Genomic DNA, 27,805 nt, shown 5'->3' on the forward strand with positions numbered 1-27,805 from the left:
ATAGGATAGAATTACTAGACCAATTAATAGAAGGATTATGACATACTAGCCAGGGATGACCCAAAACAACAGGTGTAAAAGGTGAACGAAAAATCAAAAAAGAAATAGTCTCACTGTGGTTACCAGATACTGTGAGGGTTAAAGGTAGTGTCTCAAATCTGATACTGGGAAGATGACTACCATCTAAGGCGAACATGGGCGTAGGCTTGTCTAACTGTCTGAAAGGAATGTCATGTTTCCGAGCCCATGCTTCGTCCATGAAACAACCCTCAGCCCCAGAGTCTATCAAGGCACTGCATGTAGCACCCGAACCGGTCCAGCGTAGATGGACCGACATAGTAGTACAGGATCTAGATGGAGAGACCTGAGTAGTAGCGCTCACCAGTAGCCAGTAGCCCTCCGCTTACTGATGAGCTCTGGCTTTTACTGGACATGAATTGACAAAATGTCCATCAAGACATTGATGGACATTCCTGCTCGTGTCTGCCGAGCATGGCTCCTTGGATCTCGACGGCAGTGTTACGAGCGTCTGTAGTCGCTGGGTCCATTCTTTGGTCGGATCCTTCTGTTATGCAGGTGAATGAGGACCCAAAAGCGACTTGGCGAAAACAGAGTCTTTAAATCCAGTTTAAGGAAATAGCAATACTCCTAGACAAATCGGAGCGGTAAATAAAGCATAAAAACAATTTCACTCGTAATCACGAGAACTGACTGGAGACTCGATAATAAACTGCAGGTTGCCTCGGGAAGGCACTTGACCGTAGCAGACTTAGACACCTGCTCACCACGCAGCATCTGAGGGAAACACGACACGACAGGGCGATACAAAGACACAGCACGGTGAACAATAGACAAGGATCCGACAGGACAGAAACGGAAAACAAGGGGAGAAATAGGGACTCTAATCAGGGGAAAAGATAGGGAACAGGTGTGGGAAGACTAAATGATTGATTAGGGGAATAGGAACAGCTGGGAGCAGGAACGGAACGATAGAGAGAAGAGAGAGAGGAAGGGAGAGAGAAAAAGGGGAACGAACCTAAAAAGACCAGCAGGGGGAAAACGAACAGAAGGAAAAGCAAAATGACAAGACAATATAAGACAAAACATGACAGGGATTCAATTTCACTGCAAAGCACTTAGAAATGAACACTGGAGGCTGTGGGTCTCGTGCAATCCATTTAAGACCGATTGAATAGTTATTTGTGTTCGAGATCAAGATGTAACTTTGAACTGATTCAATGGAGTTGAATGACTTGCCAGTCATCTTATCAAAGAGGAAAATTCATGCCAGGGCTATACTGTATGGATTTCACTATTTAAACAGAACTAGAATCAAAGTAGAACACACTTTACATCGAAAATCTGTTGTTGTTGGAATAATAATGTTTAGTCGTATCATAAAACATATGAGCTGTGTTTACAGTATGCTATGTATAAAGCAGCCTGACTAACAACGATCTCTTCCCAGCTCGTTATTTTGCTGTATGGTAACATGGTCTTTCCCTCCATTTTTAATTCAAAGTTATTTATAAAAGGGTGATAGATCTAATCCCCGAGCTGACAAGGTTAAAAAATAAAAAATAATTGTCGTTCTGCCCGAGCAAGGCAGTTAACCCACTGTTCGAGGAAGCCCCCGCACCTCATTGATCCAGAGGGGTTGGGTTAAATGCGGAAGACACATTTCAGTTGAGGGCATTCAGTTGTACAACTGACTGGGTATCCCCCTTTCCCAAATTAATTCCTTGCGTTGGTGTTACCTCTCTAAAATGACAGGGGTACAACTATAAGACATCGTCCCCGTATAAAAGCGGAATAAATGTGGAATTCCGTGTTGGTGAAGGCCTCGGGAGTGTGATGAGTTCAAGCTAAACCAATTGTTCTCAAATTATGTTGAACAGCATCAGAGGCATGCCAGGAAAAAACAAGTCTAATGTGATTACACTCTCACTGTGTGTACCACCGACCCGCGCGGCACAGGACGTTCAAATTACCTCTGTTCCCAAGCTAGAAGAACATGCTTTAGATTTTATTAATGATTATACAATTATTGTTGAAGCTCAAAACAGAGTGAAGGGAAAGTGCTGGAATAAAAGCTTTCCCACTCTGACTCTCTCTCTGAGGGCATTGTAAAGCTACAGGGAGCTGTTGAGAAAAGAGTCTCAAAGAAAGATCACGTCTGCTGTGGTTGTGTGTATAGTCTGTTGACTTCCAGAGTTGTGTAAACTTGCAGGTGTTGTACGGACATGTTGAATAAGTGTTGTTGCAGTGGTTCTCTGTAGTTGTGTGTAGAGCGTGTTCCTGTGTGTGTGTGTGTGTGTGTGTGTGTGTGTGTGTGTGTGTGTGTGTGTGTGTGTGTGTGTGTGTGTGTGTGTGTGTGTGTGTGTGTGTGTGTGTGTGTGTGTGTGTGTGTGTGTGTGTGTGTGTGTGTGTGTGTGTGTGTGTGTGTGTGTGTGTGTGTGTGTGTGTGTGTGTGTGTGTGTGTGTGAATACAACAAGTATCTACTTCATCAAGATTACAATTTGTAAATCGTCTTTGAACGTGGATGGACATGAAATCTGAACATCTTTTCCCAATGTCCATAATAATAGAACATAAGAGAAAGTAAACTCTCCCATTTTAAGTCTTAAAACATGCAGTGTTTTCCTAACTGGGTGCATGTCCACACACATCTGATCATAAGATGGCTAGAGGGGAGAAAGGCCTCCATTAACTCTGAGCTCCGGAGGTGAAACAGGGGCGGTGGATTTGGCCCTGAGCATTTGGTGATGCTTGGCCCTCTAACCGGGAGCACAGTAACAATCTCTCTAAAGAGGCCGTCAGGATGCAGAAAGCTCTGGGGGATCTGGACAACGTGGGCGCACAACACTACAACGGTTGGCAATACAGGAAGTGTACGGAACTATTTTGTTTGTTCATCTTCCTCATATAACTGATATTGGTGAGGCTACCCAGACTATTTGCATTGCCTCCCCGCCCACCTTCTACGCTGCTGCTACTCTCTGTTATTATCTATGCATAGTCACTTCAAGAACTCTACCGACATGTACATATTACCTCAATTACCTTGATTAACCGGTGCCCCCGCACATTGACTCTGTACCGGTACCCCCTGTATATAGCCTCGCTATTGTTATTTTACTGCTGCTCTTTAATTATTTGTTACTTTAATTTCTTCATTTTAGTAGGTATTTTCTTAAAACTGAATTGTTGGTTAAGGGCTTGTAAGTAAGCATTTCACTGTAAGGTCTAGTATATATTGTGACAAATAAAATGTGATTTGGTGAAATGTTGGTCTGCTAAAAGGAATGTGGACACCTGTTGAATCAACAAGTGATTATACAGCACAGCCCAGTCAAAACTGTTCGCTGCTCTGGCCCCCCAATGGTGGAACAAACTCCCTCACGACGCCAGGACAGCGGAGTCAATCACCACCTTCCGGAGACACCTGAAACCCCACCTCTTTAAGGAATACCTAGGATAGGATAAAGCAATCCTTCTCACCCCCCCCCTTAAAAATTTAGATGCACTATTGTAAAGTGGCTGCTCCACTGGATGTCATAAGGTGAACACACCAATTTGTAAGTCGCTCTGGATAAGAGCGTCTGCTAAATGACTTAAATGTAAATGTAAATGTACAAAATGACGCACTCGAAGAACTAACATGATAACATGATGGTAACCATATAAATGGTAACCATTTCACAGCAGATCGGCAATCGTCAACATGGGTCAATAAGGTTAACATACATGTTGAGACGACTGCATTAGTCTATCATAGCATGATATGAAAGCCAATAGCCTTCTAAAATACAAAGTGTTAAAATAAATTGCAATTCTATAACATACCGGTAGATAACGGACCTATTGACCCGTGGATCTCAAGCAGGTAGTGCAATAGGGGTGTGTGTTACAAAAACCTAGGTGTCTAGTTAAACTGTAAACTCCCCATCCAGACTCACATTTAATCATCTCCAATCCAAAAATAAATCTAGATCCGGCTTCCTATTTCGCAACAAAGCCTCCTTCACTCATGCTGCCAAACATACCCTCTTAAAACTGACTATCCTACCGATTCTCAACTTCGGCAATATTATTTACAAAATAGCCTTCAACACTCTACTCAGCAAATTGGATGTAGTATATCACAGTGCCATCTGTTTTGTCATCAAAGATCCCTATAATACCCACCACTGTGACCTGTATGCTCTTGCTGGCTGGCCCTCGTTTCATTTTTGTCACCAAACCTACTGGCTTCAGGTCATCTATAAGTCTTTACTAGGTAAAATCCGCCTTATCTCAGCTCACTGGTCACCATAGCAACACCCACCCATAGCACGCGCTCCAGCAGGTATATTGCACTGGTCATCCCCAAAGCCAACACCTCCTTTGGCCACCTTTCCTTCCAGTTCTCTGCTGCCAATGACTGGAACGAATGGCAAAAATCACTGAAGCTGGAGTCTTATATCTCCCTCACTAACTTTAAGCATCAGCTGTCAGGCAGCTTACCGATCATTGCACCTGTACACAGCCCATCTGTACATAGCACACCCAACTACCTCGTCCCCATATTGTTATTATTTTTGCTCTTTTGCACCCCAGTATCTCTACTTGCACATCATCATCTGCACATCTATCACTCCAATGCTAAATTGTAACTATTTTGCCACTATGGCCTATTTATTTTCTTACCTCCCTAATCTTACTACATTTGCACACACTGTATATATACTTTTAATATTGTGTTATTGACTGTATGTTTGTTTATCCCATGTGTAACTCTGTGTTATTTTTGTTGCACTGCTTTGCTTTATCTTGGCCAGGTCGCAGTTGTAAATGAGAACTTGTTCTCAACTGGCCTACCTGGTTAAAGAAATAAAATGTATGTGTGTCTACAAATGTGTGTGGGTGAGAGATTTTGCCTGACCACATTTCTCGCTGTAATGACTCTTCAATGACAGCTGAAAATAGGGAAGTGATGTAAAGTAGAAGCCTTCGATTACCCGTGGAACTAGCACATACTGGCAGACTGTGCCGTGACCACAAAATTATCTGACCTTGGACCCCAAGCCTGATGGGATGTCACATTGAATAAGGGAGAGATCAGAGGGCCACATTATCTTTATGGGCCATAGAAGTGCTCTCTCATTTGTGTCTGCTTAATGACTTAAATGTAATGTAAATGTGAATATTTATAAGGAACAGAGGTCAGGATATGACTATACCTTCTAAGGCCATACAAAAGTAATTAAATGTTTGGCAGATTTTTTTCTGTGAGGCAAGCGAGCGAATAAAGATGACATTTTTTTTTTAAGTGGACATACTTTTTAAAATACTATAGCGAGCTTAGTTCACACCTAGCAAAGTAGTCAAAAGACTTGAGCCTCTTGGGGAGGCCAAACAATTATTTAAATTGTATAACATTTTTGAGGAAACAGAAGAGAGGCATCTGTAATACATTTAATTAAATGTATATGGCCTAATTGATGTTTAGCAAGGTGATTGGTTAAGAGGAGGGTGTAAATGTGTATTCTATGGAGTACCACAGTATGAGTAATAATACCCATGAAACCTAATAGTCAAACAAGGAAATGGTTCCAATAGTTTTTCCACCATTTATTTTAGAAAACACCACATGGCAAAAACGAGTGGTGGAAAAACAATTGGAACCATTTCCCTGTTTGACCGCTAGGAATAATGGGTATTATGACAGCTCTGCTGTGGGGCTCTATAACACCATAATCTAGTGGGTTACTTCCGTGTTAAAGGGCCTCTGTTCAGGCTGTTAGGATGACAAGTCCAAATATAATCATGCCGACACTGTGACACATCAATCACAAGACAGACTTTGGTACACGTATGCCGGCACGCTTGTCTCTCTATGATCAGTGCTGCCTTTGTTGTCAGGCTGAATTTGAATGCAGTCTTTGAGTGAATGAATAGTTGGGAAAATAAGACATATACAAAAAGAGTGACTGGCAGCAAGATACTTTGTACTTTGACGCTGATGTGTGATTCTATGTATCAAAAATGACACCCTATTCCCTATAAAGTGCACTACCAGAGCTTCAAAAATAGTGCATTAAATAGTGAAAAGGGTGCCATTTGGGAAGCATCCAGTTCCTACTGGATGGGGCCCCAGTCGCCGTAGCTACAGTAGCACCTGTTAGAACGGGCAGGGGGTCAGAGGTGGGATCCTTAACAGCCCCGCAACAGAGCAGGGAGGGGAGCTGCAAGCTGGAGAAACATCAAAGCACCTCTCACTTTGAACATGGGGAACTATTGTACCCGCTATCCTAATTATGCCAGAACATTCTGCTGACAGAAGGTGTACCGTTGGCCGCTATACCTCAATCAGGACTTCATATTTAATTTCCTTTCGCTACCGTTTGGACCGGCTGTATATTAAACACATCTCCGGTGGCCAGTTTTCAAAGCCCCCCTTGATGAAATCCAGGAAATGGGACATGATTTTCCCATTTAATATTCATAATGGGGAAAAACTTAAGTCATTTAAATCCATTTCCACTGTTTGAGCAGTTGATATCTACAACTGATTGAATAATTTCATTTTAACATTACGACATTCCGTTTCATTTTCATTCCGTCAAACAAGTTGATTCAACCAACCTCATTATATATAGAGCATTCAGTATTCTTTCTTTGCAAAATATTTGCCAATCAAAATACTAATCATACTGCAACACTTTATAGTACTGTGTGTAATTCAGTTGATGTAGCCTTTCCCATTCGGGTTGATTTGATTAAAGACAGAATAAATATATTGGTGGGCTGCTTGTGTGTATACTCCATTACTGTTAAGAATGTCCTGAGCCTATTGTACCTGTCTGTCTGTGCAACCTGAATTACATCCTGAATCTTCTGGGCACAATGACAGTCATGCTTTCATATTTCACATTGCAGTTCCATACAGGTGTCCTTTCATGAACCTAAAGCTGCTGTACTCAGTAAAGTGCTGTCCTTATGTGGAACATACAGTACATGTTCAGTATTTACTGATGGAAAAGAGTGTGAATAGAGTAAACACAAATGCCTCAATCCAAGCTCACTGAAGCCAAGACAATAGTAGCTCACTGATGATTTGAATTGCAACAACCACATGATTGGATAGGGGCCATGCTAGGGCCAATCAAATAGTCATTCTGTAAACCTGAATTTGCTTTAGTAAGTAGTGTGCTCTCCTTATGTATCCTTACATGTGCAGTATTCTCTCAAGAAAGACTAGTGGACAGAAAGGACAAAAAGGGTTATTTCCATCGGTCGCCATCCAAGCTGATGGCAGAGTTGCCCGCTGAATTTTTGAATGGCAACAACAATTCGATTGGCTGTGGTTATATCTGGGTGTCATGAGTCTATTTGTGGTTATGGCTGTATTGATGGGTGTCATGAGTCTATTTGTGGTTGTTATGGCTGTATGTGTCGATGGGTGTTATGGCTCTACGTTTTATGGTTGCACCTATGGCTTATATGTCAAATCATGTCATGACTCATCAATCATGTCGACCCATCAGTCAATACTATTCAATCAAATTGGCAACAGGGAATTCAGGCAAAACACTATATTTGCAGCTGTTACAGAGAAAGGTTGAATAAATATCCAGTTCCATAAAGTGCACAATGATGAGCACATAGAAGACAGAACAACTACGGATGGCGATGGACAATATCCACATTATTTATTTGACAAAGTGAGAAAATGGCCATGAAACAGTCCATGAAATGAAAAGCAAGATACATGTATTGTGCTGAATAGTATGTTCTATTGTACGGGTTGTTCCATACGAAAATGCCATGTTTGTTCTTGTGAAAGGCACACAGTGACAGTTTGTTGTTCGGTGAGACACTGCTTACAGAGAGCAACAATGTCTAAACTTCTTCAAAAAGGTATAACAAATAACATTCATTACTTGAGGAATTTTTGTTGTAAGCCCAGACATTGGCTTATGTAGAGAGACCCTCAAGGCAAACTTTAGCTCCAGGACTATCACTAAAGGACACTGGGTTAAAGGTGTGTGTGTGTGTGTGTCTGTGGTACACTTTCACTGCAGTTTTGAAACGGGGAGGTAAGACCTGACAGGTTTAAAAAACTTATTTTTTTTATTGGATATCCGAAACATACAATATACTTGCAGTGAAGCTGCTCAACAACTACACCACACCAGTCATCCAACAGACTCCCATTCAGAGCGACACACAGAAGCATCCAGGGTCAATGCCCTGCTCAAGGACACTTTGACATCTCCCACCAGGCCAAAAAACATGAACCTGAACCCTCCAAGATTCCCCCCCCCCAGTTCCCCAATAGCTGTCCCTCAACCATTCTAGACCCATCCCACAGTCCCCCTCAAGAATAAAAATAATTCCATTCCCCACCCCCAAGAACCCGCCAATGCACCAACAACCAAGAGAATGAACTACAGAGAAAAAAGGAAGACAGAAGAAAACAGCAAACAATCCAAAAAAAACACACACACAAAAAAAACGTGAGGACATCAAATTCATAACAGCAATGCCAACTGTATATGTTTGTGTGCATGTCTGGCAATATTACATGTATGCATGAGTTCTTGTATGCGTTTATTTGAATGAGAGGTTAAAGGTGTGTGTGTGTGTGTGTGTGTGTGTGTGTGTGTGTGTGTGTGTGTGTGTGTGTGTGTGTGTGTGTGTGTGTGTGTGTGTGTGTGTGTGTGTGTGTGTGTGTGTGTGTGTGTGTGTGTGTGTGTGTGTGTGTGTGTGTGTGTGTGTGTTGTACACTTTCACTGCAGCAGCATAGTAAAGTAAAGTATGATCATTTCTCAGCAGTACACTGAGATACAGTTACATAACAAAAACATATTGCATATAGAATTATAAATCAGTTTTCATAGATGTCCCGCCTCTTTCTATGGTGCCATCCTTACAGCACTGGAAGTGAATTAAAGTGGTGCATATTGGCTGAATATATTTAGGATCTGACTGAGCACAAGCTAGTGGCATACCATGCATGGACATCAACAGAGCAGAGTTTGAAACAATATAAAGTGTATTACATAGCGCACGCAGGATTATCAAGTAGATTATCAAAAGTATAAATACATTAACCAAGATAAAATACAAAAATCATGGGCACAAAAATGTATCTCAATCTGAAGTACACAGAAAGCAGTCAAACATGCATCCAATCTCCATAGAAGCACTAGATATTGAAGAGTTCCTCATCCAATTTGAGGTCAAAGCTCAAACGTCATTCAGAGGAGAGAGGAGGGGGATAGGGGAGGAGGGGGATAGGGGAGGAGAGGGATGGGGAGAGACCACTTTGCTAGCTACAGCTCAACAGTATACTTGAGAATTGCTTGGAAAGCACAGATGCGCTGACCTTGCTGAATGCAGGTGTCAGTGTTCTGACAAGAGGAACAGACAACTACTGGACCAGAAGCTAATGAGGTTCAGTATAGCAGTGCCCTCATGGGGGAGAAACAAAGTGATATTGATATTCATGATTTCATTAAAAAAATATGTCTCTTTCCGAATTAGCACTCCATTCCCAATATCATGTACCAAGTAGTATATTAAGATTACACTATATAGGGAATAGGGTGCCAGTTAAAGCCTTAGAGGGTGGAAAATGTGAAAATGAACTAAAGGATAGTGGTGGTAGATGGTCCTAAGCCTAAGGAAGGAGGCTGGATATTATATTAATTACACTGTCTATGTGAGAAGTCTTAGAATAGCTATTACATTTTTTTATATTTTTTATAAAAGGAGAATAAGAAATGGACAGCCCTCCAGCCCCGTAAATATTTGAAGCAATGTTAACTTCCCATTTTGTATCTTCAATTTAATCGCTTTTTTCTCCTTTCTCCTCCTCTTCTGAGTACAAGCAGTACTGGCTTTTGGCAGCCTGCATTCTAATGAGGAAGAGAGAGCGAGGTTGTGTAACGAGGCGGTATGCTTATATAAGACGGGGGTTGTTGACAGAATGTGCAGGACCTGGGCTCTGATAGGGAAAGGGAGGCATGTGGAAAAGGAGAGAGAGGAAGAAGAGAGGTGCTGCCCTTGCTAATAAGAGCTATCTGGAGAAACGCAAGCCCTGTCGGGGACAAAAGGGGGGTGGGGTCGTAAATAACAACTGTAGAGCATGGCACTTGCAACGCCAGGGTTGTGGGTTCGATTCCCATGGGGGACCAGTACAAATGAAAATGTTTCCACTCACTACTGTATGTCGCTCTGGATAAGAGTGTCTGCTAAATGACAAACATTATAGAAAGAAAAAGTAAATGTCTGGGGTTCTTCTGATGTTAGAAAAGATTACGTACAGTACATCACCACCCAAATAAAGACATATCTGACCCTGAATATGATTCGTGAACTGTTGGGTGTGTGTTTACCTCTGGCTGCTGCAAGAGATAACAGGCTCTCTCTTTAGGAGCTTTTCTTTTGGCATCCCATACTGTATTTGCGTTTGATTCTTGAAACATGACCTATTTAGGTGGAATGCTAAGCAAAACACAACAGCATGGCTTTCCATCACATCACACTGTGCATTATAAAGTTGTTTTTCCTCATACATGTATTCCTAGACATAAATATCTTACTTAACTCAATCAACACAGTCGCACTGAAGCATCACTTCAACTTTAACATATACAAGGAAAAGATTGTCTATCAAAAATATAGTCAAGTGTAGTAAGCCTTTCAGTTATAGAGTACTTAATCTAGACTGCATGTTTGAATTATACAGTTGTTTATATGTAATATTATTTCAATTAGCCTACAGTCATATGTCCCCGACCTTTCAGTTATAAAGTAACTCATCTATAATAAATATTCTACAGTCATTCATATGCATCAAGCCACCGTGTAACAATATATATATATACAGAAGTTGATGAGTACTGAATTGAGCCGTCTTTCATAAGTAGCAAAGTGTTGAGTTCTATACAGTAGTTGATGAGAACATTGTTAAGCTGTCTTTCTTAGCAAACACCATTGTTCTGTACGGTAGTAGTTGATGTGTACAGTACTGCGTTGAGTTGCCGTGTGTTCAGGTGTATTTCACTTTCACACAGAAGGTCTCCTCCGTGGTCTCCTCCTGGTTGTTGATGTAGATGAGGATCTCCTGAGCACCAGGACTTTGGCTGGGAGCGAACCGCAGCCCGATGCGGTAGGTCTCCCCTCCCCCAATCTACAGGGAAAGAACAGGGTTGTGTTCATCAGGTACCAAATGGAAGAAGAAAAGGACATAAACAAGGACGGATTACCTGAACTCGTTCAATAAGAAACTAAAATGTTTGGTTTTCTGTCGCACAATGTTTTGTTAAGTTTAGCTACAGTGTGACAATTATATTGGGCAGACAGACCAGTTCCCTACCTCCTCCTGCTGCCACCTCCCTCCTCCATTTTTTGGGTAATGCTGTAGTCAATTGGTTGTACTCTTGGATTGAGCAGAACTTCCTGTGCAATTCTGATAACTCCATGAGGGACATAACTCTACCATTACAATTTACAATATAATGTAAGAACAAAATACCCTTTTCAAAAATCTTTTCCATAAATACAGGTATTTTATCAACCAGCACATTTCAGTTCAACCATAATATTTGTTGTAATATTTGTTCTCTTTTCAGGGGGATGAAATTGAAATTGTAGCCAGCTATGCAATGCTTGTTTCAATTAATCAAAAATGAGACATGGCAATCTGCACAAAGGCAAAAATGAGACATGGCAATCTGTACAAAGGCAAAAATGAGACATGGCAATCTGCACAAAGGCAAAAATGAGACATGGCAATCTGCACAAAGGCAAAAATGAGACATGGCAATCTGCACAAAGGCAAAAATGAGACATGGCAATCTGCACAAAGGCAAAAATGAGACATGGCAATCTGCACAAAGGCAAAAATGAGACATGGCAATCTTCACAAAGGCAAAAATGAGACATGGCAATCTGCACAAAGGCAAAAACGAGACATGGCAATCTGCACAAAGGCAAAAATGAGACATGGCAATCTGCACAAAGGCAAAAATGAGACATGGCAATCTGCACAAAGGCAAAAATGAGACATGGCAATCTGCACAAAGGCAAAAATGAGACATGGCAATCTGCACAAAGGCAAAAATGAGACATGGCAATCTGCACAAAGGCAAAAATGAGACATGGCAATCTGCACAAAGGCAAAAATGAGACATGGCAATCTGCACAAAGGCAAAAATGAGACATGGCAATCTGCACAAAGGCAAAAATGATTTTTTTTAAATGCATGAGCATTTCTTAGTAATCTACTTGAGAAGCAATTAGGGTTCAAGTAAAACTTTTGAGTAAGTGAAGCTTTTAGAGAGGTTTAGTGCTTTTATATTTAATAAACTCAACCCACCCAATTCATATTTATTATATAGATAGGCACGCTTTAATTGATCTGGTTTAGCATCCCGGATGAAGTGAAATATTTTTTGCTCATATGATTTGAAAAACGAAATCATCAGGAGTAGGCAGCACCATAAGTAATTGAGTAAACTGAGATTTGACTAAGGAGTTAATCAGGGCAATTTTTCCATTAATAGACAGGTATTTACCTCTTCAAGGTTGCAGGATCTGGTCTATTTTTACAAGTTTTCTATTGAAATTCATCTCAGAGAGCTTATTTATATATTTTGTGATATGAATACCAAGTTGTTAAGGGGATTTTTTAAATCAATAATGACTAATTATGTATACATTTCAATCGGGACTGACTAATCCGAATACTATTATGTTACTGTATATGTACTAATCAGAATACTATTATGTTACTGTATATGTATGAATTTTCTTTCAAATCCTAGTACTGAATATCATTTACATTTAAGTCATTTAGCAGACGCTCTTATCCAGAGCGACTTACAAATTGGTGCATTCACCTTATGACATCCAGTGGAACAGCCACTTTACAATAGTGCATCTAAATATTTTAAGGGGGGGGGGGATATAATGTGTGTAAATATAATCAAGACTTAGAACATTGACTGTCTGTTCCTTGGTAGAAATGAATGAACTATATCGCCAGACTGGCTAGAACGCTTATCTACACAGGCTGGCCTTGGCTCTAGACAATGTGGGAAGGCTTGAGAACTATACAGCCTTTCAACCAGTGTCAAGAAGAGACGGAACATTCAGAAAACGCTGACGTCATTTTCAGTTTATAATCTGTGGTAAAATGTATCATGAGCAGTACTCTCGAGAATAAAAGCTGCTGGTTGATTTTCAAGACTGATCTCTGTACATTTTATACAAATAAGGGTCTTACAAATTCTTATGAATTGACAGCGTTTCATTTTAATTGGGTATTAAAACATAGAGGAATTTAATTCCTGTAACACAAGTCTGTCCACTTCACCATTGGCCCGTTGTATAGGTAAACTGCAGGGTAATGTAAAAGTTGTATTTTTTAAAGATCCAATAAGTAATATTGTACACGTCATAATTAGGTTTTAGTCCAGAAAAGTTATCCAGATCTTCAATGAGACATTGCAGGGATTTAGTTTGCATACTTAATATAAAATTTGAATAATTGGCATACATGGACACCTTTGTTTTTAAACCTTGGATTTCTAATCCTCTAAAGTTGTTATTGGTTCTGATTTTAATAGCTAGCATTTCAATGGCCATAACGAATAGATATGGTGACAGCAGACACCCTTGTTTAACTGCTCTTGACCATTCAAAACTCTCCGAGAAGTAGCCGTTATTTACTATATTACACCTGGGGTTGCTATACATAATTTTTTACCAATTTTATTAGAGAATCACAGAAATTGAAAAAATCCAGTCATTTATAAATAAAATCCAGTCTTACTTTATCAAATGCCTTTTCAAAATCTGCTTCAAATACCAGGCCTGGCTTCTTATATGTTTCATGATCTTCTATTATTTCTAGTAGTTGTCGTATATTATCTCCAATGTATCGTCCATGTAAAAAACCTGTCTGATCAGGATGAACAATACCTGGTAAAAACCCTTTAAATTCTGAGTGCTATGCATTTCGCTAGTATTTGATGTGTAAGGGGCCTCCAGTTTTTTTTATTTTTAGATAGAATCGGTCTTTATATTTGCCATCTGGGTCTTGTTTTAATAATAGAGATATCAGACCTTCCTGCTGAGTACCTGACAGACTACAATTTCTAACAACGGAGCTTTCAGTAGATCAAAAAAGCCTTGCTATGCCGGTATGTCATCAACCCCTGGGTTTTTTACAGACAAAGGATTTAATAGCCTTAAAAAGTTCTTCCTCTGTAATTTGGCCTTAGCACTGATCTTTCTGTAAATTTTGTTAGAGTTCCTGTATTGGAGATTTTGGAAAAATGTTGTGCATTTTTCTCCATTATTCCATCCAGTTTGCTTTATTTTTGTAATAGATTACATTAGATCGTTCTTGAATAAAATCCTCAAGTTCTTTTTGTTTTTCTTCAAACTTATTTTGTATCTCTGTAGTATCGTTTTTATTGCTAACTACCTGTACTATTAGTTCATGGATTTCCCTTGTTAGTCTTGTCTCTTTAGCCAGAAACTGCTTTTAAAAAATTGTATTATTGATGAATATTGAATTGAATGACCTCTGAAGATACATTTAGGATTCCCAAACAATAAGGGGATTTGCTGCACCTATATTATACTGGAAAAATTGAGTTATAAATGATTGTCTTATTTTTAACAAAGTTGTCCTCCAGTAAACTTTCATTAAATTTCCAATATCTCTGTCCACGTGGAAATAGTTATGTGAGTGCAAATTAGATGATGAGCCGATCGCATTCTGATTCTTATTAAAACTTTTTTAACCTTTGATGCAAGAGAGAAAGAGACAAGAAAGTGGTCAAGACGACTAGCTTAATTAAGTCTCCTTCACGTATATCTCACTAGGTTGGGTTTTTTTAGTCTCCAAATATCCACTATTTCTAATGTGTCCATAATAATTGTGATTTCCTTAAGGGCACGGTGATGATAGTTTGTAGAGTTGAGCTACTTAACACTGTGTTATAGTCTCCTACCATAAGGACTTGTTGCCTGTAAATTCAATAAATTGGTATAAATGTTTTCAAAGAAGTATGGATCATCCTGATTTGGACCATATAGATCAATGAGCCAAATCTCTTTTTTGTCCACTTTCATATTCAAAAGGATCCACCTTCCTTGCGAATCATTCCTGACTATTTGCACATTCAGATCAAAATTGTTGTTAATTAATATCATCACACCTTTTGAGTTACTTTGTCCATGACAGAAAATGATTCCACCACCCCATTCCTTTTTCCACACAACTCCATCTAAGCATGTAGAGTGAGTTTCCTGTAAACAGTATGTTCAATTCCTTTTAGCCACGTAAAGACTGAACTTTTTTTATCATCTGTTAAACCGCTACAATTATAACTGGCTATACTTATTTCACCCCTTACCATAACTAGATACTATTCTCAGTATAAATTGACCATAATTTCTGTTTGTGAATTTACTGCCATCAGAGGTGATATGACTGTCAAAATTTGAGTTTTCAAATATCTGATATTATTTATATATTTAGAATTCAAGAAATAGGTTCTAGCAATATGTGTTTTATTCCCTTGCCTGTTTGCCTGTGAGCAAATGCCACAGATGTTAGTAAATTGAGACAAGATATTATGTGTGTAGCAAATCTGAGTAGGTTGATGTGTATGATATTGGATGTGATTTGGTGAGAGTGTGTACGATGTCTGTATAAGAGTAAGACTATAATGTGTGATGTCCAAGTAAATAACAACTCTGTCAATGTGCATGGTTGAGTGTCTATGTGTGTAACATTTACTGCGTATAACCTTAATATTCATGATGATAATTGTAATCCATATTGTATCACCGTCATAGTGGCGTCATAATTACCTTTAACATCATTGAAAAACACATCCCAGCATTTCCATAGCAATTGACGTTTCACATGATCACGAAAGAGACCTTGCATTACTCTAGAGACGGCTTCACTACAGTACAAATGTATTCCGTACAATATGTTATTATTCCCCAATACTGATATCTTCCCTTTTCTTGTTATAAACATGTATACACTTGAAGACAAATACATTATAAAGATAGACAAACAAGACACATTCAATTACTGAACCCGACCCTGGACATATCTCTTCTTTTATACTGTGTCTTCAGAAAGTATTGTTGTATTGTTGTTTTCTTACAGCCGGAATCTAAAATGGATTAAATTGAGACTTTGTGTCACTGGCCTACACACAATACCCAATAATGTTAAAGTAAAATTGTAAAGCTGAAATGTCTTGTCAAGTATTCAACCCCTTTGTTATGGCAAGCCTAAATAAGTTCAGGATTAAAAATGTGCTTCACAAGTCACATAATAAGTTGCATGGACTATGTATGCAATAATAGTGTTTAACATTGTTTTTCAATGACTACCTAATTTATGTACCCCACACATACAGATAATTGTAAGGCCCCTCAGTCGAGCAGTGAATTTTAAACATAGTCTCAGTCTCAACCACAGAAACCAGGGAGGTTTTCCAATGCCTCACATAGAAGGGCACCTAAAAAAAGGCAGACATTGAAGCTACTTCGAGTATGGTGAAGTTATTAATTACACGTTGGATGGTGTATGAAAACACCCAGTCACCACAAAGATACAGGCATCCTTCCTAACTAGTTTCCAGAGAGGATGTAAAACGATCATGGATTTCACCATGAGGTCAATAGTGACTTTAAAACCGTTATACTTTAATGGTTGTGATAGGAGAACACTGAGGATGGATGAACAACATTGTAGTTACTCCACAAAACTAACTTAACTGACAGGGTGAAAAGAAAGAAGCCTGTACAGGATAAAAAATATTCCAAAACATGCACCAAAACATGCAATAAGCCACTAAAGTAAAACTGCTAGAAATGTGGGAAACAAATTATCTTTTTGGGGAAATCCAACACAACTCATCACAGAATACAATTCTTTATATTTTCAAGCATGGTGGTGGCTGCATCATGTTATGGGTATGCTTGTCATCAGCAAGGACTAGGACGTTTCTGTATTTCATTTTCAACACATTTGCAAAAAGCATATTTTCACTTTGTCATTATGGGTTATGGTGTGTAGATGGGTGAAGTTATTATTTTTTAATCCCTTTTGAATTCAGGCTGTAACACAACAAAATGTCCAATAAGTCAAGGGGTATGAAAACTTTCTGAATGCACTGCAACCCTAATATTCTAAATGACATTTAAAAGAAGCACATGTGATGCGTTTTTTGAACATTACTTTTTAGGTGTATTTCACCAGAGTACTATAGTACATTGTTTATAATCTTCTGCCTATATTTACGGCACTTGACTGTGATTACAACACATAACGTCTAGGGATGTGTGGCGATATGACAACAATAGATTTGTGTAAAACCTCAGATCAACAAAACGGTTTGCCACTATAATTGGCTCATTAGAGAAAAGTCAACCAGAATTAGAGTAATTTTGTAAAAAAGGGAAATTGTTTTCTACAACACCTGGTGTTCCCACCATAAATTGAAAGCTCGTGAAACTACATGCTCTTGTATTGTTGTTTTCTTCCTCCAAATTAACTACAGCCAGTGTGTTGTGTTGTGCTTTGATTATTAGCGGAATTCATACGGTTATCGTTTGTTTGCGGCTTGCCACTCTGTTCATAAGGTCTTATTTGGACATTTTAATAAAAACTAATTTCCAATGGCTGCATTCCACGTAATGGCCAGCTAAAATATATACATTTATGGAAAACTATAATATCAATCCTTGCTCTGCTTTTTTTGCTTCCCAAATGTTTTTATTATGGCAGCGTAGTTCGTTTTTGGAGTAGGGAAAATGACTCTATTCAAAGTTAAGATATAAACCCCATAAATTGTTTAGAGAGCATTGAGCCTGAAGCTAAGTTGACTAAATGGAAAACACAGTTGGTTATTTTTCTTGCCCCTCTCTCTCCCTCGGTCTCTCTCTATTTAGTTAAGCATCATATCTGTATGCAAGTCGTAGAAACATAAACAGATTTTTTGAGGAGTTCATTTTCCATTTACACCGCTGCATGCTCTATGAGACCGTCTTGCAAATGACAGCGAACGAAAGCCAATGATGTTGAGACGACTTGTTTATGTCGAGAAGCTTATGAAGTCAATGAATCTCATATGAGACACTGGGGCTAATGACGGAACATGGAAAAAAATCAACAGTTATATTGGACGTGTTATTCATATTACGTAAACGTTATCGCAGGTGCAGCGAAATGCTTGTGTTTCTCGCTCCAACAGAACAGTAATACCTAGCAATAACAAAATAACAATACACATAATCCATAAAAATAAAGAAATGAAGAAATATCAGGACGAGTAACGTCAGAGACCAGAATATAAATATATAAATATATATATATATATATATATAAATATATACATTGAACAAAAATATAAATGCAAAATGTAAAGTGTTGTAAAGTAAAACATCCCAGAAATGTTTCATACGCACAAAGAATTTTCTCTACAATTTTTATTTCTCTACAATTTTGTGCATGAATTTCTTTACATCCCAGTTTGTGAGCATTTCTCGTTTGCACGTAATGGCCATATTCCATCCACCTGACAGGTGTCGAATATCAAAAAGCTGATTGAACAGCAAGATCATTACACAGGTGCACCTTGTGCCGGGGACAATAAAAGGCCACTAAAATGTGCAGTTGTCATACAACACAATGCCACAGATGTCTCAAGCTTTGAGGGAGCGTGCAATTGGCATGCTGACTGCAGGAATGTCCACCAGTGCTGTTGCCAGAGAATTGAATGTTAATTTCTCTACCATTAGCTGCCTCAATGCCATTTTTGAGAATTTGGCAACCGGCCTCACAACCGCAGACAAGGTGTAACCACATCAGCCCAGGACCTCTACATCTTTTTTCTTTACCTGCGGGATCGACAGACCAGCCACCCGGACAGCTGCTGAAACTGGGGAGTATTTCTGTCTGTAACAAAGCCCTTCGCGGGGAAACCCTCATTCTGATTGGCTGAGCTTGGCTACCCACTGGGTGGGCCTGGCTCCCAAGTGGGTGGACCTTTGTCCTCCCGGGCCCACCCATGGCTGCGACCCTGCCCAGTCATGTGAAATCCATAGATTTGGGCCTAATGATTTCTTTTTAATTGACTGATTTCCTTATATGAACTGTAACTAAGTAAAATCATTGAAATTGTTACATGTTGCGTTTATATATTTTTTCAGTATATATATCATGTACACTGAGTAAACAAAACATTAAGAACACCTTGTCTTTCCATGACATAAGACTGACCAGGTGAAAGCTAGGATCCCTTATTGATGTCACTTGTTAAATCCACTCCAATCATTCTAGGGGAGAAAACTGGTAAAAAAAAATAGACAATTTAGACATGGATTGTGTATGTATGCCATTCAGAGGGTGAATGGGCAAGACAAAAGATTTAAGTGCCTTTAATTGGGGCATGGTAGTACTGTAGGTGACAGGCACATCGATTTGAGTGTGTCAAGAACTGCAACGCTGCTGGATTTTTTATGCTCAACAGTTTCTCGTGTGTATCAAGAATATTCCACCACCCCAAGGACAAGCAGCCAACTTGACAACTGTGGGAAGCATTGAAGTCACATGGGACAGGCTCCCAGTGGAACGCTTTCAACACCTTGTCGAGTCCATGCCCAAACGAATTGAGACTATTCTGATAAAAAGCAGTCCAACTCAATATTAGGAAGGTGTTCCTAATGTTTTGTAGATTCAGTGCATATAAATATAATAGTCGGTTTTGTATGTAAATATTATTAAAGTGACTCTGTACATAGGGCAGCAGTCACTAAGGTGCAAGGTAGAGTACTGGGTGGTAGCTGGCTAGAATGGTGCCTGTTTAACAGTCTGATAACGTGGAGGAAGGAGCTGTGTCACTCTCTCGAACCCGGTTTTGATACACCTGTAATGCCTTCTAGATGGTAGTGGGGCGAACAGGCCTTGGCTCTGATGGAGGAGGTCCTTGATGAACTTCTTGGCCTTCCTGAACTTCTTGGCCTTCCTGTGACACCGGTTGCTGTAGATGTCCTGGAGGGAAGGCAGTGTTCCCCAGTGATGCATTGACCGCACCACCCTCTGGAGAGCCCTGCGGTTCCGGACGGTGAAATTGTGTACCAGGCGGTGTCCAAGTTCATGAGGGTCTTAGGGGCCAAGACAAATGTCTTCAGCATCCTGAGGTTGAAGAAGCGCTGTTACACCTTCTTCACTACATTGTTTGTGTGAAGAAGGCTATTGGTAATCAGGCCTAGCACTGTTGTGTTGTCAGCAAACTTGATGATTGAGTTGGAGATGTGCGTGGCCACGCAGTCATTGGTGAACAGGGAGTACAGGAGGGGGCTGAGTACGCACCCTTCAGTGGCCCCCATGTTGAGGATCAGAGTGGCAGAGGTGTTGTTGCCTACCTTCACCACTTGGGGTCGGCACGTCAGGAAGTCCAGGACCCAGTTGCACAGGGAGAGTTTCAGACCCAGGGCCCTGAGCTTAGTGATGAGCTTGCAGGGTGAGCTGTAGTTGATGAACAGCATTCTTACAAACTGTAGATATTTCTCTTTTCCAGGTGGGATAGGGCAGTGTGAAGAACAATGGAGATTGCGTCGTCCGTGGATCTGTTGGGGCGAATTGTAGCACTTCATAATGACAGAAGTGAGTGCTAAGAGGCGATAATCATTTAGTTCAGTTACCTTCGCTTTCTTGGGTACAGGAACAATAGTGGACATCTTGAAGAAAGTGGGGACAACAGATTGGGATATGGAGAGATGAAATATGTCCGTAAACACATAAACTAACAACTTGTTAGTGTCACTTGTCTGTCCCAGAGCCAATAACTACAGAGAGGCAGAAGTTATTTCCAGTGTCAGTAATGAATACGGTCCAGGTCCAATACGACACCCGATTCATGTTTGAAAATAGAAAAGGATGGTCTCCCCCCCCCCCTCATTCTCTCTCACTCTCTTTTCCTCCCTCTCCCTGTTGCTCTCCCTCCCTCCGTTCCTCATTAAATGTCAGTTTGAACAGAGACATGACCAGAGGGCAGTGTTGTGCTTTGTAGTGGTGCTCACCTCAAAACTGTCCTCTTTAAACTGGAGCAGGTCAGGGTGGTCTGACCGTAGCAGGAGGACACGGCTGGTGGGGTAGGGGTTGGTGTAAGTGATCTTCCGTGTGCTCCCCCGACCCCCTCCCACAGGTGCACACATTTCAAAAGCCTGCCAGAAGAGAGATATCAGTTAAGATCAGTTAAGCCTCCTCAGAATTGTATCCTTAACCATTAAGGGGGAATAAAAAACAGACCTTAGATCAAGTCTGTGGGAGAAACTAAATGATAGAAACACACAACACTCCTAGTAGAAACAAGCCCTGAGAAACAGGTCTAGGGTCAGTTTAGTTTTGATCAGATCCTAAACTCAACCATTAGGGGGAAAAAAACGGGGGAAAAATGACTTTAGATCTGTCTGTAAAGAAGGAGAAATAATGAAATACGAGACAAGAGACAAATCCAAATGGTGCAAAATAATTCATATCAATGTAGAATGCAACAGAAAGACATGACATTTGAAGCAAATAGCTGGTATGGATGAAACAGAGTCTTATTCATTAGGCACCGAACTGAACAAAATGGACTGAAACAGGGATGGACTACTACCTGAACATAACCAATAAGAAATGCTTGTTTTCCTTTTCCGTTGCTAAACTTTTTTCTATGCGTGCACTAATGAATATGAAACCTTATCTGTTCATCTTTCGCCCCTGAGAGATAAAGGAGACGGGGCACACTATCAGATTGTGAATCTAAAATCACTTAGGTGATTATATCAATGTTTAGAAGAAGGTGCCCAGATTGACAATACAGAGAGATAAAACACTGTCAGAACCATAGAGGATCAAAGTCACATAACATTATGTGCATATAAATTCGTACAATCTCACAGACGCACCAAAAATATATGATACTGTTACTGTGAGCTCCACAAAGATCTCACATAAACAGTCTCTTCATTCATAATTTAGCAGAGGATCATAACAGTGGAGAGAAACCAAATAATGTTATTTTGGGTGTGTTTCTTGTCATCGTGACATCATAAGGGGAATAAGGGTTCCACTGCATTGCACACGTCTTTGTGAGACTGCACTGCGCCATTTAATCGTTCAGACAGTTTCACTACCCATCTACGAGATACTGTATGCTAAGGTTATTACAGCCAAACTACAGGAGACACCTTTAAAGAGCATGGCACAAATTCCAAATGGCACCGTATTCCCTATATAGTGCACTACTTTCGGCCAGGTGTGCACTACTTTTGGCCAGGACCCACGGTGCTCTGGTTAAAAGTAGTGCACTATGTAGTAGAATATAGGGTTGCCATTTGGGACGCAGTCCAGACATCTCCGTTGCCAGGAATCCCTCTCGCTCCTTCTTCCTCTCTCTCCCTCCCTCTCTTTATCTCGCTCTCCTTAAACTGCAGGTGTCCTCTATTGAGCATTTTTTGGGGACACATTATCCTGCTTTGAGCCGCAGTGCAAGCGTCTGAGTGAGTGTGTGTGTAATAGGTCCATATGTCGGTGTGTGAGTGTGAATAAGTGTCTATGTGAGAAAGACAGAATGAAAGACTGTGTATGGGAGAAAGAGCCAAAGACAAAGAGAGCAAGAGACAGAGAGAAAACGATAGAGAGATGGATAGATACTGAGAGAGAGTGAGAGACAGGCAGAGAGAGAGCGAGAGAGCGAGAGAGAGCGAGAGAGAGGCAGAGAGAGAGAGAGAGACAGGCAGAGAGAGAGAGAGAGAGAGAGAGAGAGAGAGAGAGAGAGAGAGAGAGAGAGAGAGAGAGGCAGAGAGAGAGAGCGAGAGCGAGAGAGAGAGAGGCAGAGAAAGACAGAGCTTCAGTGGGTTGTTTCACCTTGGAGAGGATGGGCATGCGACAGGTGAGGCTGAGGAGCCAGCAGGACACCAGCGTGTGTTGCTCCACGTCCACCACGGTGAGGTAGCAGAAGCGGCTGCCCGCCCGCAACGGACACACACACAGCTGCAGGTCCTGTACCACACCCGGGAGGAGGACAAACACCTCCGCTGGGTCCACCTGGGAGAGGGGACGAGGGAGGGAGAGAGGAGGGAAAAGGGGGGAGGCGTGAGATCGGGAGAGAGAGGAACATTGCTCCCATTCAACCCGCTCAAAACACAGAACCTGCTTGATGGGTTCAACAGCCTTTGTAGGACTCTCACTCATGTAACAATACATACTACAGTCAGATTACCTGCTAAGAGCAACAAAATAATCCATTGAAATATAGCCTTTGAAATATAGACTAGAGCCAGCCTCTAAATCAGTTATTCATTAAATATTTATCTTTGGTGAAAACATATAAAACATACATATCGTTCTCTACAGTGAGCATGACTGTATTCCATTCTGACAACAGCCCATAGGGTTCAAGTCAAAAGTAGGGCACTATGGAGTGAATAGGGTGCAATTTTGGACACACAGCCTAACTTTATCAACCAGGGTGGCAGAGAGACACCGGACAGCCAGTTGTACCTTGAGCTCCTGTGGGTGCGAGGTGTAACACCGGACCTTCCGGGTGGCTTGGGTGCCCCGTATCAGCAGTGATTGACAGGTCCGCTGGCCAGTCACACAGCTGATATCCACCCGTTGCAGGAAGTGCACATATACTTGCCAGACTTGAGCGGGCACCGCCAGCCACTTATCACTATGGAGACATCAGACGAGAAAACAATTAGGTCTCAGAGCGACTCATAATGAGAGGAGGGGCGGAACTAATGATGAGGTGATTTATCTCTGTGGCGATAAGAGACATCAACATTTTATTCATTTTTGAGCACCTCGTCTGATATCGGGGGCTACATCCCAAATGGCACCCTATTCCCTATAAAGTGCACTACTTTTAACCAAAGCTCTATGGGCCTTGGTCGAAAGTGGTGAACTATATAAGGAACGGGGTGTGATTTGTGACGCAGCCCCGGGCTAGGAGATATCATAGGAATCATTTTCATTGCGTCGAGTTCCAGTTGACTCTAATAATGGTGATTCCAGAATGAGCTGTGGCTATGGAGGTCAAAGGATGCCCCTTAAGCCTAATCATCCCTCCCCTGAGATTACAGGCCGGGGAGAAGACAGAAGTCAGCCTGTTCGGAGATTGATGAGGAAAATGGATTCTACCATGTGAAGCAATCAGCCCGGTGAATCCGACATACTGATTAAATCAATGAGATTAAGGCCCCGCATGAGCAATCTAATCAGAGGATCATCGCCGGAACCAACGGCCGTCAGTTTCATCCACACTGGGAAGGGTAGGATGGGGGTGTGTGTGTGTGTGTGTGTGTGTGTGTGTGTGTGTGTGTGTGTGTGTGTGTGTGTGTGTGTGTGTGTGTGTGTGTGTGTGTCAGTAGCGAACCGAACCGTTTATTAAGGCATTAGGGGCGGCGACGCGATTGGTCCAAAAATGTATAAAACAAATAGTACAAATGTATTATTTGTACAATTTATATGGATCCATTATGCTTAAAATGCTCATAAAAGTGTGGTAAATGTGTGTACATTTTACTGTTTCAAAAATATATTGTTCAAAATAAGCTGTTCAGTACTACTCTGCCAGCAGCAGCCTGGTGCCCAGTGCTCGGATTGCATTGCCAGCTTCTACATTGCTTGTTATGTGGCTGAGGTTCAAGTCAATGCACAACGTAAACGGACAACAGTCGAAGGATTCAGGGATGCACGAGCTAGAACTTTCTCACAGACCTGGTAGGACAAAGCCCAGCTCTATGGCTGTCAGCAACACTTTGTTTCCCCTGCTGTTCATCAGATGCTTACTAGTGGTGACATGTTGTGTGGACTAAAACAAAATAAAACTGGGTGTGTCACAAATTATGATCAACTTAATTAGCCAGCTACAGTAATTAGCTACCGGTAGTTTGCTATCTCGCATGCCAGTTTCATGTGCATCTGAACTAATAACTTAAAATGTGAATTATTAAAGATGCACTATGTAGAAATCACTCTACCATTTCCTGGTTGAAAAATTCTAAATGGTTTGCCTCATTTCAGTTTATTTGACAAAACAAGGAAGTATAGAGTAAAGAATCATTGCACCATCTAAACCGCTGTTAAATATATTTTCCATAACCAAAAATATTTTATTTTCAGCTGTTTGAAGGTGGTGTAAAAAAATGAAATTAAGAGATGCAAAAATGAAACTTCATAGGAAGCGTTGAAATAGTGCACATAGAACATATATACAGCTCCTTAGACTTGCTTTCAATGAGAATGACAGATACAGTAGCAGTCAAAAGTTAGGACATACCTACCCAGTCCAGGGTTTTTCTTTATTTTGACTATTTTCTACATTGAATAATAATAGTGAAGACATCAAAACTATGAAAACACACATGGGATCATGTAGTAACCATTTAAACTAGCCACCCTTTGCCTTGATGACAGCTTTGCACACTCTTGGCATTCTCTTAACCAGCTCATGAGGTGGAATGCATTTCAGTTAACAGGTGTGCCTTGTTAAAAGTTCATTTGTGGAATTTCTTTCCTTCTTAAGGAGTTTGAGCCAATCAGTTGTGTTATGACAAGTTATGGGTGGTATACAGAAGATAACCCTATTTGGTAACAGGCCAAGTCCATATTATACAGCTCAAATAAGCAAAGAGAAACAACAGTCCATCATTACTTTAAGACATGAAGGTCAGTCAATACGGAACATTTCAAGGACTTTGAAAGTTTCTTCAAGTGCAAACACAATAACCATTAAGTGCTATGATGAAACTGGCTCTCATGAGGATAAGTTCATTAGAGTTAACTGCAACACAGATCGAAGCCCAAATAAATGCTTCACAGAGTTCAAGTAACAGACACATCTCAACATCAACTGTTCAGAGCAGACTGCGTGAATCAGGCATTCATGGTCGAATTGCTGCAAAGAAACTACTACTAAAGGACAACAATAATAAGAAGAGACTTGCTTGGGCCAAGAAAGATGAGCAATGGACATTAGATTGGTGGAAATCTGTCCTTTGGTTTGATGAGTCCAAATTTGAGTTTTTGGTTCCAACCGCCGTGTCTTTGTGAGACGCAGAGGTGGTGAACGAATGATTTCCGCATGTGTGGTTCCCACCGAGAAGCAAGTAGCAGGAGGTGTGATGGTGTGGGGGGTGCGTTGCTGGTGACACTGTCAGTGATTTATTTAGAATTCAAGGCACACTTAACCAGCATTCTGCAGCGATATGCCATCCCATCTGTATTGCGCTTAGTGGTATTATCATTTATTTTTCAACAGGACAATGACCCCTCACACCTTCAGGTTCTGTAAGGGCTATTTGAACAAGAAGGAGAGTGATCGCGTGCTGCATCAGATGACCTGGCCTCCACAATCACCTGGCCTCAACCTAATTGAGATGGTTTGGGATGAGTTGGACCGCAGAGTGAAGGAAAAGCAGCCAAAAAGTGCTCAGCATATGAGGGAATTCATTCAAGACTGTTGGAAAAGCATTCCAGGTGAAGCTGGTTGAGAGAATGCCAAGACTGTGCAAAGCTGTCATCAAGGCAAAGGGTGGTTATTTTGAAGAATCACTTTTTTGGTTAATACATGATTCCATATGTGTTATTTCATAGTTGTTATGTCTTCACTATTATTCTACAATGTAGAAAATAGTAAAAATGAGGAAAAACCCTTGACTGAGTAGGTTTGTACAAACCTACTTCGTCAGATTGAACCCGATGGTCAATCTGACAAAGCTCCAGAGTTCCTCTGTGAAGATGGGAGAACATTCCAGAAGGACAAACATCTCTGCAGTAATCCACCAATCAGGCCTTTATGGCAGAGAGGCCTGACAGAAGCCACTCCTTATTAAAAGGCACATGACAGCTGCTTAGTTTGCCAAAAGGCACCTAAATACTCTCAGACCATGACAAACAAGATTTTCTGATCTGAATGCCAAGCGTCACGTCTGGAGGAAACCTGGCACCATCCCTACGGTGAAGCATGGTGGTGGCAACACCATGCTTTGGAGATGTTATTCAGTGGCAGGGACTGGGAGACTAGTCAGGATAAAAGGAAAGAAATGTTGCCCATCCTACGGCCGCGCAGTGCATTCTGGGCGATTCTGGGACAAAGAACGCTCTCCTTCAAGGAGTGAATGAGAATCTATTGGGCACTAGATCAAAAACCCAACATTACCAAGAAGAACAACATTACAAATTGTTTATGAGATGTGAGATCTGTTCTGAAATAGACAAATCCACTCATTTGAAGGGGTGTCCATATACTTTTGTATATATAGTGTATGGTGGGGGAGGAATAATGGTCGGGGACTGTTTTTCATGGTTCGGGCTAGGCCCCTTAGTTCCATTGAAGGGCCATCTTCAGCATACAATGACAATGTATGAATTCTAGACAATTCTGTGCTTCTACGTTTGTAGAAACAGTTTGGGGAAGGCCCTTTCCTGTTTCAGCATGACAATGCCCCTGTGCACAAAGCGAGGTCCATACAGAAATGGTTTGTTGAGACCGATGTGGAAGAACTTGACTGACCTGCACAGAGCCCTGACCTCAACCGCATCGAACACATTGGGATGAATTGGAACGCCAACTGCAAGCCAGGCCTAATCGTCCAACATCAGTGCCCGACCTCACTAATGCTCGTGGTTGAATGGAAACATGTCCCCGCAGCAATGTTCCGACATCTAGTGGAAAGCCTTCCCAGAAGAACGGAGGCTGTTATAGCAGCAAA

At 40.9% G+C, this 27,805-nt stretch overlaps 1 protein-coding gene across 2 annotated transcripts in view; it reads right to left on the reverse strand.

Moving 5' to 3' along the window:
• Positions 1–8,435: 8,435 nt before the first annotated feature.
• The window catches only part of nphp4 (nephronophthisis 4), a 218,076-nt gene continuing 198,706 nt past the window's right edge, over positions 8,436–27,805 (reverse strand). For both annotated transcript variants that reach the window (XM_046365548.1, XM_046365547.1), the window contains exons 26-29: positions 23,589–23,760; positions 22,953–23,132; positions 21,119–21,262; positions 8,436–11,183 (exon numbers count right to left, since the gene is read on the reverse strand). In XM_046365548.1, the coding sequence (XP_046221504.1) occupies positions 11,043–11,183; positions 21,119–21,262; positions 22,953–23,132; positions 23,589–23,760 (637 nt within the window). In that variant the 3' untranslated portion in view covers positions 8,436–11,042. The remainder of the gene's footprint in view (positions 11,184–21,118; positions 21,263–22,952; positions 23,133–23,588; positions 23,761–27,805) is intronic.

The sequence above is a fragment of the Oncorhynchus gorbuscha genome, linkage group LG10 (genome assembly GCF_021184085.1).
Source record: "Oncorhynchus gorbuscha isolate QuinsamMale2020 ecotype Even-year linkage group LG10, OgorEven_v1.0, whole genome shotgun sequence".
In the NCBI taxonomy this organism is placed as follows: Eukaryota; Metazoa; Chordata; class Actinopteri; order Salmoniformes; family Salmonidae; genus Oncorhynchus; species Oncorhynchus gorbuscha.